This window comes from Pempheris klunzingeri, chromosome 5 (genome assembly GCF_042242105.1).
Source record: "Pempheris klunzingeri isolate RE-2024b chromosome 5, fPemKlu1.hap1, whole genome shotgun sequence".
In the NCBI taxonomy this organism is placed as follows: Eukaryota; Metazoa; Chordata; class Actinopteri; order Acropomatiformes; family Pempheridae; genus Pempheris; species Pempheris klunzingeri.
In genome coordinates, this window is record NC_092016.1 from 28,687,656 (window position 1) to 28,700,809 (window position 13,154).

The 13,154-nt window shown below is 39.4% G+C and overlaps 1 protein-coding gene across 1 annotated transcript; it reads left to right on the top strand.

Moving 5' to 3' along the window:
- kiaa0513 (KIAA0513 ortholog) lies at nt 1–12,650 on the top strand. Its single transcript, XM_070830992.1, has 11 exons — nt 1–552; nt 2,334–2,433; nt 2,761–2,834; nt 3,398–3,468; nt 4,037–4,244; nt 4,345–4,385; nt 4,537–4,609; nt 5,865–5,942; nt 8,927–9,007; nt 10,169–10,263; nt 12,333–12,650. Exons 1-11 carry the CDS (start codon nt 164–166, stop codon nt 12,380–12,382), a joined length of 1,260 nt encoding a protein of 419 aa, XP_070687093.1. The 5' UTR covers nt 1–163; the 3' UTR covers nt 12,383–12,650.
- The last annotated feature ends 504 nt before the right edge of the window (nt 12,651–13,154 follow it).

The window sequence follows — 13,154 nt, forward strand, 5'->3', positions numbered from 1 at the left end:
GCTTGTTAGTTCACTTGATGTCAGCACCCTCACAGGGTGGGAGGGACTACAAAACCGAAACCCAGTAACGACAGTGACCTCAATTGAAACATCCAGTTAGCACCTACATCTGTAACCATCTTCACATTTTTGCAGAGTCAAAAGGAAGGGACTTATTTACAACATGGCAGGCATAGCCATGGACAACCTAATAGACTTTGACCTGCCCTCAGAGGCTACAGCTCTGAGTGTAGATGGAGGCCAACACCAATGCCATACAGACATTTTCTCCCCAGAGCCGGCATCTTCCATGGGAGTCCACCAGCAGCCCTTATTGCCAGAGCCCATGGCACCAACCATGCCCAGCTCTCACCGGCACCATCACCAAGAGGAAGGAGACAGTGATGCTACAGAGTCAGCAGACAGCGACAACGAGATGGACCCACCCTCTCATATGTGGGAGCTGAGGAGGTCGTCATCTTCGTCGGCTTACAGTGGAGAGGACGGTGATGCCGAGACAATGGAGATGAGGCAGTTTATGAAGGCTTATGTGGAGAAGGTGTTTCATGGAAAGTAAGGAGTAACCTTTTCTTTCTGTGTCATGTAAAGTATGAGGTCAAACCGAACGTGTGTTTTTAATAGAAATAATAATAATAGTATTTTTGAAAGACACAATCTTAACATTGACAAATTTAAACCTTTGAAGAGTTCTCACTTTGACCCTAGAAATAATATTCCAAAGAAGATAGTTTTCACCTGGATTGTATTATTTTTCTACAAACAAAAATTTGTTCATCAGAATAATTTAAAAAAAATACTATCGCTTGAAAATTGTACACAAAGGACCCTAAAGCATAACGATATCTCCTTTTAACAGATAAAATAGCATATTCCATAAGTGGAATAGTAAGTTTATAGTAAGCAGAATGCAGATGTACAATTTTCAGTCACTCTCATCATTGTAAATATTGATAATTCTATACATTTTCAGATATACAGATAGATGATTATTTGTCCAGACATGCATCAGAAAATATCAATACTGTTTGCATTATCACATTTACAAATGGATGTGGATTTTCTGCTTGTGTCAATTTCATGTCAGTGTAAGCTGAAAGCTTAACATTTGGCTTTAATGTGATGCTGGTTACATGACCTTTGGTGGCCTATGATGGATATTTGTCATTATTTTTGGCATTTTATTTGCCAACAGCCCTTAAAGGGGAACTCCACGGTTTTTACACATCAAAGTCTGTTTACAGGTCTTGCAGAGCACTACTGCACATGTGCATGGATATAGATCAGAATTGTTCCAAGAGTGGTGAATGTACAAAGCAGCACAGGAAAATACAGTATAGACATAATCCAGAGCAGCTCTTAGTGGCACTACAGAACACTCTTCTCTGACTGATGCTGGGGCTGTTGGGGCAATGAGTGTTGTGTGGCTGGATGGCAGCTGTCACATTATGGGTGGATGTGACTGTCAGACAGTTCATTGAACCCTCTGGCATCAGTGATGTTGATGATGGCCCCTCAGCACCTAACTTTCCCATGGCTCAACTGCCAGTATGCCTTCCAGGAACCTTTCTGTCATCTTTCCTCATTTTTCCTATTCTTTTTTCTCTGTTGGTTTATTTTCGGTTTATTTGTTGTCAGCACTTCTTTCCTTTTCCTGACTGTGTCATGCTGACAATCTCTACTCAGGATGTGTGCTTGCTTATATCCAGATCAACACAGTTCCATTTTAGTCACCAAGAATGTTTGGAAACAGTCACCCAGTCAGAGATTCCCATGACTCACCAGTAGAGACCCATGGGGGACAGCAGTCCGACTGACACATGAATATTTGACAATAAAATCAAATGGGAGCCTGACAAAATATTACAAGGGTGCCTCTGAATACCAGGCTACAGACATTTATTGGGCTTTGTCTCGCATTTTTACTGCAGGCACGATCATTTCTGACCGTGGTGAAAACTGTATTTCTGTCAGTCAATTTGCGTCTTTCGTGACTTGCTAGTAGATTCCTAATCATCAAAAGGGATAGAGATGGTGAAGCGTCACATATGCAATTGTAATGCAATTACAGATCTTGACATTGCTAACGACACAGAAATGTTGCACATTTTTCTTTTGATTTTGTTCACACTAAGCTTTAATGTCCAGACTCAATGTCCAGGTGAATGTCCAATTCACTGAAATATCCGATTTCTGATTGTCAGTGGAACAAAGACATTTTCTGAATAGTAAAATCATAATGATGATAAATGACGCAAACAAAACCAGCTGTGAAGAGACTGTCTTTTCACAGGGTCTGTAAATTTGTGCTGTGTTTTTCAACCATGTTTTCACAGGGAGGACTTTGACCAGGAAGAGCAGGCACGTTTTGGAGAGCTGTGCAGTGGAGAAAATGGCAAAGGCAGGGAGTGGTTTGCTAAATACGTCAGTGCACAGGTGAGTAAGGAGATGGAATGATGGAATGGTAACAATCAGACATCATACGTGAGATTAAAAGGAAAAAACAAATGCAAACATTATGTACTGGTGGACCCCTAACCACACAGTGAGGAAGCCAGCACAGTTTAGTTCAATAATCCCTACATGAATGCAGGAAATAAAAATATCTTAAATATCTTTTTAAATTAAATAGTAAACTCTGCAATGACATTTCAAATCTGTCAAGTGTTTTGTTTGTGTAACATAGCTAATGGTTGGTCAGATCTTGTCTTTACACCAAGAGCCTAATACCACAAGCTCATAACTCTCTGTCTGTGTTTACAGCGATGCCACTCTAAGTGTGTGAGTGAAGCCACCTTCTACAGACTGGTGCAATCTTTTGCTGTCGTGCTGTTTGAGTGAGTCTATACGTGTTTGATTGTTTATGGAGACCAGTATACCCTAATCACAGTACAGTCTAATCTGATTTGACTGTAAAGGATAAAGCAGGTGATAATCCACAAAGTTGTTATTGTCAGCAATTCCCATGAAAAGACAAAGACAATAGATACAATACTTTTACCCCGTCTTTGGCACTCAGCTTCAAGCTCATTGATTCCCACTAAACCTTTGGATTTGGATTTTTAGTCATTTCCTTTAGATAGCTACAGTTTTTAGCAAATGTGACTAAAACAGGAGGAGCTCTATTTCCAGTGACAGAGCAATACAAACGGTGTTTATGGGATAGAATCAAAATAGATTACAGTGTATACAGTATATCAAACCTTGGACACAGAGACAACATTTATTAGCAGGAACAACTCATTGAGGCTTGAGTCTTTTAAAGGGATGTATTGACAATAAAGTCACTTATGTATCATCTACTTCCTTCAACCTTTTAGTGAAAAGCTCAACTAAATGAAATCAGTTCTAGTAGTGAGATCATGACAGGATCATCTTTAAATAAATGGTGCGTTTACAGATGTTACCAGATGGATGACTACAGCCCTGCCAAAAACCTCATGACCATGTGCTTCACATACTACTACAGTGGTAAGGTCTAATTCTCTCTCATCTTCACACTTTATATCTGTTATACTGTATATGGCTACAAAAGATCTCCTTGCGAACCATTAACTGCACAGACACATACGTGATTCAAAGGAAGAGCACCTGTGCAGGTTTACAGTTCTTTGTCCTGCAGGCATAAAAATCTGTGAGCAATGAAGGATCCAATCTGAAGCCGATTCTTGTTTTCAGTTCCAGCTCATTGAATTGCAGCAGATGAATCAGATTGGTACATCAAGTTTTAGACAGGCCCATAACGCCCATGGTGTCTCACAATGTGAACACCTGTGAGATTAACCTTGCCTCAGAGGCTAAAGAACAGGTGGCTGTTGGATGATTTCTGCCAACTGGACAATTGGTGCTCTGTACACTATTTATCAGCCTGACCATTCTGGGATGCCTTAGGCCGTGGACACCACAGGGACACTGAGACTGATTGATATTCAAACAAATTTGTGTCCCTTGTATGGCTTTAAATCATATAAAACAATATTCTATTCATGCCATGTGAAGATAGATGTCATCATTTTGAATTTGCTCTGCTCATGTTCAGGGAAGTTCCAGCCATCTCCCTCAAAGTTGCTGGATCGTGGAGGTCCTCAAGCTGGTCTGGACTCATACCTTAACAAGGCCAACTGGTGGCTATCTGGGAAGAAGGATGCTGCTGAGCGCCTCCTTAAAAACACGTCTAAGACAGATGTCAAAGGTTTCTTTGGAGGCCTAGAGAGCAAGCTGAGGAGCTCAATGGCTCCCAAAACTGAGTGAGTAAATGTGTTTCCTTCTTCGAAATCTCTTCATTAACACAGTCATGTCCAATGTTTCATTGCTTAATCCTTTTCTCTATTGCATTCTCATTTCTAGAGATAAGGACAGCCCAGTTGAGACAAAGCCCATATCACCAGGTACAGTGCAACTAAAATCACTTGACCTGCACTTCTTATGGTGCAATAGACGGTAATAAAAGCTATTTCTTTGTCCCGCTCCACTGTTTTATAAAATGTTATTTAGTCAATAGCCCTGCCAGAGCTTGCCATATTTTCTCTTCCACCCCAGTGTCTGGGGCTCCAGAGGAAAAGAAAGAAGAAAAGGTGTACTTGTACACCCACTTGAAGCAGCAACCCATCTGGTAAGTTGAGGAAAATCTGGCCACAAAGAAGAGGACCTCTGGAGGTTACAGGCTCACCGTGTGTCCAACTGTTTTACAGTCCATCTGCAGAAATTCATCCAGCCATACATACATTCAGTTGTATTAGTAAAAAATATTAAAATGGATTGGATTTCATACTGGAATACTCATAGTATACTTATAAGTAATAAATACGCTTTGCCTGTAGGCTTAAGGGGTGGCTCAACAACTTTGTAGCTTTGTCTTGGATTCACAGCAGTGACAATAGATTCCAGTGGTGATCGATTTACTCGTGATCGATTTACTTATTTATCTTTGGCTGCTAAATGCTTACTATCTTCATCTGCTAGTCACTAACTTTGAATATCTGCCATGATATTTTAGGCAGGTAGTGGACAGTTTTTTTTTTTTTAGGAAAACAGTTACCCGCTGCTGCTGGAGATAGCACACATTGATTTTTAGAGCTTTTTTGATTGCTACAGCCAACCACTACTTTATTAGAGCAGTAACAGTGAAATAAAACAGTAAAAATGACCAGCTGTAAACCCTTCAGTCTCCTGTTAGACCAGAAAGATGTTAAAAAGCTCCAACTAATAATTCTTTATGGCTTTATCAATACAAGTGACCCCTTCCACATACAATTAGTTGTGTGCACCTTTGTTTATATCGTCCAGAGACATTCTGAGCCTAAGACCAACAGCAGAGAGGTGTATTATGCTGGAAGAGTTTTTATGAATACTCTGATATGTTTTGACGTGACGTGTTTTTTACTGTAACACCATGTCACTATTTGAATCCAATGTAATTGCTTTTCAGTGTACTGCTCTTTTTAAGAAGTGGTTGCCAACCTTTTTGGTTTGAGACCCCTTTAAACAGGTTATAGCGTTAGTGTAGACATAAATTGGGTTTATTGGGTGTATCATGAGAAATCATGTTGTGCCCCCTCTATCTTAGGACATTTCCTGGGGTCCTGATCCCCATGTAGGGAACCACTGATGTAGAGTGTGAGAGAAATGTAGAAATGTAGAAATGATGGCCATATTAAGCATGCATCAAAGCATTGTAGTATTAATCAGCCTTGTGCTTTAATGTTTTGCTTGGAGAAATTACAAGATGTGGCAGGTTTGACCAGGCTGATTATTAGAAATTTGCATTCTTTGCAATCACTGACTGTCGTTTGCATCCTCAATTCAAATGGTTTACTGAAGTAGGTCAGGCAGGAAACCTATAACATGTCATCTGTTTTCTCTGTCAGGCATACACTCAGATTTTGGAATGCTGCTTTTTTTGATGCTGTCCATTGTGAGAGGAAAAAAAGATCACCAACCACAAGGTGAGTCTCGAATGGGATCTAAACAGATAAATGAAGCATTCAATTTACATAATATATCAAGTTGTATGGATTATGGAAAAATGCAGCATCTGTGTGTGGTCCTGTGCACTGTATCTATCTGTAAATAAAGGTTAGAGATCCTGTAGCTTCAGCAAAGAGCTGTATCTAAAGACAAATCTCACAGTGCTGTTTCGTATGCTTCAGCCTAAACCACCACTGCTGGTAACCTCCTGATACCAGAAACCTTCTCTTCTCTTCTCTTCCTGTCTACAAGCTGTTGTTTTTCTCCTTCTCTCTGCATGTTGACTTTAACCCTTTGTTTCCTTGTGCCTTGCTGCCGGGCAGGGGAACGCTGGATGAAGAGAAAGATCAGAGGTCTGTCCTTCTGTTTGTCCGCTGCCCTAAAAAAAAAAAACAAGCTAAAACAAAGACCAAGAGTAAAAGCAAAGATTAAATAAGGTGGAGTGGAAAAGAAGGGCAGAGGCTTTGTAATTCTATCATAGATTTTCTAGTAACAGTATCTGGTAGTGTCATGGATGTCTAGTGTAGCGGTTGTTTTGAAAGAATGGCTAAATGTGAAGGTGACAAAGACCTAGCTGAAAGATGGCTATTGTGTATTTCTCCCCGGTGACAAGGAGATATTTAGTTGTGTGATGCATTGCAATATTTTGTGTGTTTAGTGCCTCCCTTTTCAATCATAGTCTGAGCTGTGTTTAGAATTTACACACCTAGCCAAAACAGGTAGCTCTTTGAGTTTTAAGGGGGTCATTAGCCACCAGGCTTAGAGGACTGATGAATGATTGGTTGTGGTATGTGTATAAAACATTCAAAATGAATTTGTACTGTGTTACCAGCAGGTTGTCGTGCTGTAGAGAGATCTGACAGATGGCAGAAATGCATTGATTACAAGGGGGTTGATGTGAGGACAGCTTGGTGTTTCACCCTGTAGTGAAGGGTGAGGCTCAAGGCTCGTCCTGGGTCTAATTTGCAGCTTGTCAGGTGCACTCTAGTGAACGGTGATGGTAGTCTGTAAAGGTAAATCCCCAGACTGGATAACAGGAGACTGTGTTCTGTATAAATTAAGACATATAATCTGCTTAATCACAGCAAGGCAATAATGTCCACATTGCTAGAATGATAAATTGGACGTTATTTACTTGTAATTATAATTGGATCACTGTGTGTTTGAATAATTGTTTTTTTTTAATATGTACCCAATTTTGATGTGTCTGTATATGAGTTCTTCACTGGTTGCTAATGTGATGATTCTGTGCAGTTATTTTTTTTACTTTTTCATTTTGCATGTTGTTGTGGTTCTCTAATAGGTGGTATGATTCTGTTATGCTGCTGTTGAAATGATTTTGTGTCCATCTTTGATGAGTAAAAGCATCCCACCCTGAGTTAATATGCAAAGAGATGTCATATTATGTCTGGGATGGTATTTATATCAGAGGCAATATGAGGGTGTCCGCTGCCTCTTCACAGCTCACTGTATGTTCACACCATTAATCTCCTTGCATGTGATTTTTTTTTTTTTCTAATTCTATCAGCATGTCCTCCTCTTTGCTGTCTTTACATGCTTCTATGTTCCCACTGCGGATGGATTGCAGGGACATGCTGTACATGCCTAAATAGAAATATCCACCTTAAACCATTTGAACACATCTTCTTTTTACCTTTACCAAATATACTATAGGTAATGTGTTTGGAAAATTATCGAGGATCCATAATGGAGAAAATGTTTCAGCTATATAGTAGAGTCAAAATTATCACGTACAGTCTTTTTTTTAAATCGCTGTTTGTTCATGGTTGAAGTTTTATCCCTTTTTTTTTTTTTCAACAAAATAGTTATACAATTTATACAATTCTTTTACTTACATTACAACTGTATTTATTTGTTTTTTGACCACTTTACCATCATATTTCTGATTTTAGCATGCAGTCACATATTTACTCATCCACACAGAACAACATTAGCATTCATTTAGAATCGTGGTTGCATCCACCTTATGAATGTAAAGTCCAATATTGACTCAGTTTCTTGCTCTCTTTTGGTCTTCACCAACTCCTAATGTAAATATCTGGCTTGTTAGCTGCTATTTTTTTTTGCACTGTTTTCTCCTGCTGGTCACTAACTTTGTCTGTCTGCCATTTGGTTCTGGGCAGGTAGTTTACAGTGGGTTTATTGAGGCCTTGTCCATTAGTATAGCCATTTGATCTATTGTTAATATGAAAATATTGAATAGTGCAGCTTTAATATGAAGGAAGCCTCTGTGGGGATTTTCAAAGAGCATTCTTGGAAGGATAAAATTAAAAAATAAAAGCAGAGAAGGCTGTAAACATCATATCCCACAATCTAAGACAGGTTTTCTGTGTATTGATGATTCAAAGATGATTCACTGCGTAGCTGTACCCACTGATTTCAGTAAATAAAAATATTAGAATGGTATTATAGCAACACTACAATATAGCAACATCGTGGAAACATTTTCCAGGTTCCTAATTATTTGTTTTATAGTAATATGCAGTACAAATGTATGCTTTTTCCATCTGCTTGTTAACAATGATTATTCTTTGCGAATGAATCATTTGTTGTGTTCTTTTTGCTGATGGCTGGTTAATGTGTTTTTCGTCTTTGATATGATTGTGTTTAATGTTGTATGTGTCTCAGGTGAAATGCATTCTCTCTTTTTGCATCCTATTGCAGTTTCAGGGATGGATGTCATGGATTTTTAGGTTGATTATGTGGTATTTAACTTCAGCAAAATGTACTAACTAGTTACAACTTAAACATCCCATCGTCCAACATTTTGAAGATTTTTGTCAAACCAGTGCTGTCTGTGATTTCACTGCAAAAAGTCAGCATGACACGGACGGGTGATATTTCTTGACACCCACCCCTGGCCTGTTTCTGTAGAGAAGTTGAAGGTTAAATGAAGACATTGGAATCAAAGCCCAACTCCGTCTCTGTCTCTGTGCTGCAGGGAGAAGTGGTGTCATATGACCCAGGAGGAGAGGGAAGACAGCTCTAAAATCGATGAGAACATCGCCTTCGGCCAACTGGGGTGAGGACACTGCCACAGTATTGTCTGATACAACGGAATAAGGCACATAGAGGCTTTGGTTAAGAGCTTAGAGGAGCTTCAGCAAGTTGCCTACAGAGGCCTCCCAGTGTTAACTATGTAACCGTTACCACATGACACTGCCTTCAGCTTTGGCTTTTGGCTTTGCCCTGTGGTAAAATGAGGCCACACCCTAAACTCGAGGTGTGACTGGGACCCCAGCCTATTACAAAAGCAGGCCACCCACCCCATGACACAATTTGCCTGTGGGGGCAGGTTACCGCTTGGTGTAGTTGTTAGCAGAATATTAAACAATGACTTAATGACTTGTGAAAATGCAGCAGCTGGGTGGTGAAGGGCAAAATGTCTGGTCGAGGAGTGGGAGAGTGGGGTTAAAATCAATTACCACTCCAGCCCCGTCTCTGGTACAGAGTCTGGTCATGCCCCCAAAAGCAAATGTATGATTAAATTAAATATGCATAGACTCTTTCCTATGTGCTCCCTTTGACCCTCACCCCCAAATTGTCTCACATGGGCGTGGCTTGATTATATCTCAGGGGTGGGGTTAGCTAGCTTTTTCCACCATCAAACTGCTTTAACACTACATTTATATTCCCATCATTCATACTGCTCATTCACACTCTGCATTTGTTCTCTAGGAACTATTTAGGTTTCAGTGCTGGAGAGTGAACTGCCGATCTTTTGATTGGCTGCCTGTAGCAGATAAGTTCTCGGGGTTGACAGATTAGGAATGATAGGTACTTTTTGATTAGGTAAGAGTGAAATAACATTTTTATAACTGGAAATGCTGTTGTTTCCAGTTTTTCCAACATTTGGGGAAGACAGCAGTTGTTATACAAACTGTCTGTGTGCCAACAGCTGGAAATAACATCAGCTATAATGTTAACGTTACACGTTAATGTTAACACACAGGTATTACATCTGATCTTGTAAAGATAAATCATAGATATACATGGAACACCAAGCTGTATATACACCTAGGAGTCTATACATAAGTCTTAATAAATGGTAAATACTGAGACATAGTTTTAGTACTCATTGAGATATCACGTTTTTGGTAAATGGGAAATGCAGAATATGTAATGAATTTTTCAAAAATCCTGTTGTAGTAAGATGAGTTTGATATTGTCTGTGTATTTTTAGGACATTCACTCATAACATGCTGGCGTTTGGGCTCAGTAAGAAGCTCTGCAATGACTTCCTGAAGAAGCAGGCAGTCATTGGGAACCTGAATGAAGGTAAAGCATTAAAGGGATAATTCAATCTAAACACCAGAACAATGTCTGCTTGCAGCCCACTTATTCATTTGCAGTTTTTAGATACAATATACTTGTGTTATATTATATTTCTATGTTTTATCATATTTCTTAGATATAAAGACTAAGGTTGCAACTCGAGCAAACTCAGTAGCTCACTTATTCCTTTTTTGCAGGCTGCAAATACCCCACAAGGTAGAGCTGTTCAATTATTGTCAGATCATTTCTGCTCATGACCATCTGGAGCTCCTGTAGAAGTGGAAATAAATTGCAGCAGTTGTTTAGACCTACAGATGTATTCACATGTCAATATCGCCTCCTACTGGCAAAGGAAATAACAGCTGATGCAAATCAAAAACAGCAAAGACATTTTAAAAGCGAAACTGGATCATTTCATTCATGCCACATCCAAATAGCAGCAGTAGGTAAATTAAACTACAATACCCAAAAATCCTATAAGGTCTCACAGAACACTCTATCCATCCTGGTTAATATTTTATAGGAGTGCTAGAATGTGTTGGTGAGTGCAGCTTTCTTTTTACACTTGATGATGCATCTGGATTAGTATACACCCAAGTTAATGCAGGATCAGATCAGACTCCCACTGTGATCATTGTGATCAGATCTCAGACAAGTGTCAATGATGTTTGTGACGACATTCTTCAAGCAGCTATAACAACAACATTTTAATAATAGCAAATGACAATATTAACACAATATTTTAATAATAACAGTCAAATTAATTCCCTCAGGAATTAGCACCTAAAGGTGGGCTTACATTCATCAGGTGGCCAGAAACATGACTCTAATAATCTTGCTTGTACTTGCTGGATGTCTAAATAGGCAACTGTTAACAATTTCAACTTAAATGATTTGTATTCACGACTTATTTCTGCTTTCCCCTAAGTGGTCAAAGACAGTTATTGCAGGTTTAAGAAAAAACATGTCTTCCTGTTATTTCGTGGAAACTAACCCTGTCTCTACAGAGGAAAGACACATAGAGCCCATACAGCAACGTGAGATTTGAGGGAATTCTACAATGTTACCTTCTTACAGCAGCAGCTAACGTCGGTCTTGTTGAACTGCATTCAGGACGATTTCAGCCCTGCATGTAAATAAATCCAGCTTCTTTCATTTGAATGTCCAAGCGTGCAATGCGGAGGGCTCTGGAAAGACAATGCAGTCATCCAGCAAAAACGTTGATCCAGGCTTAACTTTTGCTGCAACACACTAAGATGTCATCCGGCAAGGTCCTTAGGTGCAAGGTCCTTTATAAATGAAATTGAACTTTTTTCCGGCTTTATCATAACCCTGAACATCAAAATGAACATTTTTTAAAAATCTATTAGAATACGTGATTTGGATAAGTGATCAGCTCTTTAGATTAACCATTATAAACTTCCACATCACACACCAGGCTAGTGTATGTCACCACCAACACTTCACTTGGACTGGACCATCCTTACAAACTGGATGACAGAGCCAGAAGGATATTGATTAGGGAAGTCTAAGTTTGGCTGAGATTGGTCGGTCTGCACATGTGACAGTAATCTCACAAGCTTTACACAAAGCTGGCCTGTATGGGTCTTGGGAAAAAAAAAACACCTCACGATCGCCGCAACAAAAGATAAAATACTTGCTGCCATGGTAACTTAAAAGTTGAGTTTTACATACCATTGTGTAGTGTTTTTGCTTTAAACACATTCATCTGTTACTCAAACTGAGCTACTAAGACTGTTTTTCATTGTCCCACCAATACGCTACAACGACACACCCCACCTACGCAGGCTCTTGTGCTGTTTAGTAACGCTAACGAAAAGAATCGTCAGCATGCGTCAGCTGTCTTAGTCTTTTATATGAACTTTGACTTGGACGTCACAGACCCTCCTGCATTGCTTCCCTTGAACTGAGGAGATATGTCCAAACTTTTGACTGGTACTGAATACATTGCATGTTAACACCAGGTGGAAATGGGGTCTTATTCCTGTTACATAAAGGAACTAACACAACATCAACATAAATGTCTGTTTGTTTTTTTTACCTCTTTGCAGAACAGTACAAGTTGCTGAGTGACCACATAGAAAAAATGGCAACAGAGTGAGTCTGAAGATGACTGCATTTCAAAGTATTCACATAACAGACTGACGCCACACACACATCAGTCATTTCTTGTCAGCTCAACGTCATAGTGACTTATCCTCCATTGGACTGTGTGTGTCTGTGTGGTGCACTGCTGAAACATAACCTACTGGAATGAACTGTGCCATATTGTAGCAAACCCTGTATATCCAAAACGGTAGTGCTCCTCTGTACCCTGTCCTGTATCAACAATAATATCTATACTCCTTCATTTGTGACCTGCTTTGCAAAGACTAAATGAAACCATCCAGTATAAAACCCTAACCGCCTCAGTATGTTGTCAGGATTTATGTACATGTGGGGTGTAGATCACACATTCTCTATGCTGTTCTATTCTGTTTCTTTGGAAATCATATTTATTACACGTTAGTGTTTAACAGCAACAGTTGGAACACTGTACTAAGTATCGTCCTGCCTTACATAAATGTCTACATACCGTTCAAACTAGACTTGGTTTTAATAGCTTATGGTGTTTTAATCTGCTATTCAGCTGGTGTCACATCAGTTTTCAATCACTAAGTCAGTAGAATTAAGCACTGAACAGTCTCTTGTGCTCGTCTGTGATTTGTGTAAGGTGGTATATGTTTAGCACAGAAAAAATAGCGCTGACATATGTAATATGTAACACATTTATCACTGGGATTTAAAATGCCTCCATGTCTTCTCTTGAAGAAATAGTTTTGACATTTTGAGAAACACATTGATTAGCTTTCTTGCAGAGAGGTAGTTATATC

Bases quoted from the DNA above. Each gene is read 5' to 3' on its own strand.
- kiaa0513 (XM_070830992.1), top strand. From the start codon at position 164: ATGGCAGGCATAGCCATGGACAACCTAATAGACTTTGACCTGCCCTCA. The intron at 4,610-5,864 runs GTAAGTTGAGGA...TTTCTCTGTCAG, and splicing joins TTGAAGCAGCAACCCATCTG to GCATACACTCAGATTTTGGA. The intron at 10,264-12,332 runs GTAAAGCATTAA...ACCTCTTTGCAG, and splicing joins CATTGGGAACCTGAATGAAG to AACAGTACAAGTTGCTGAGT.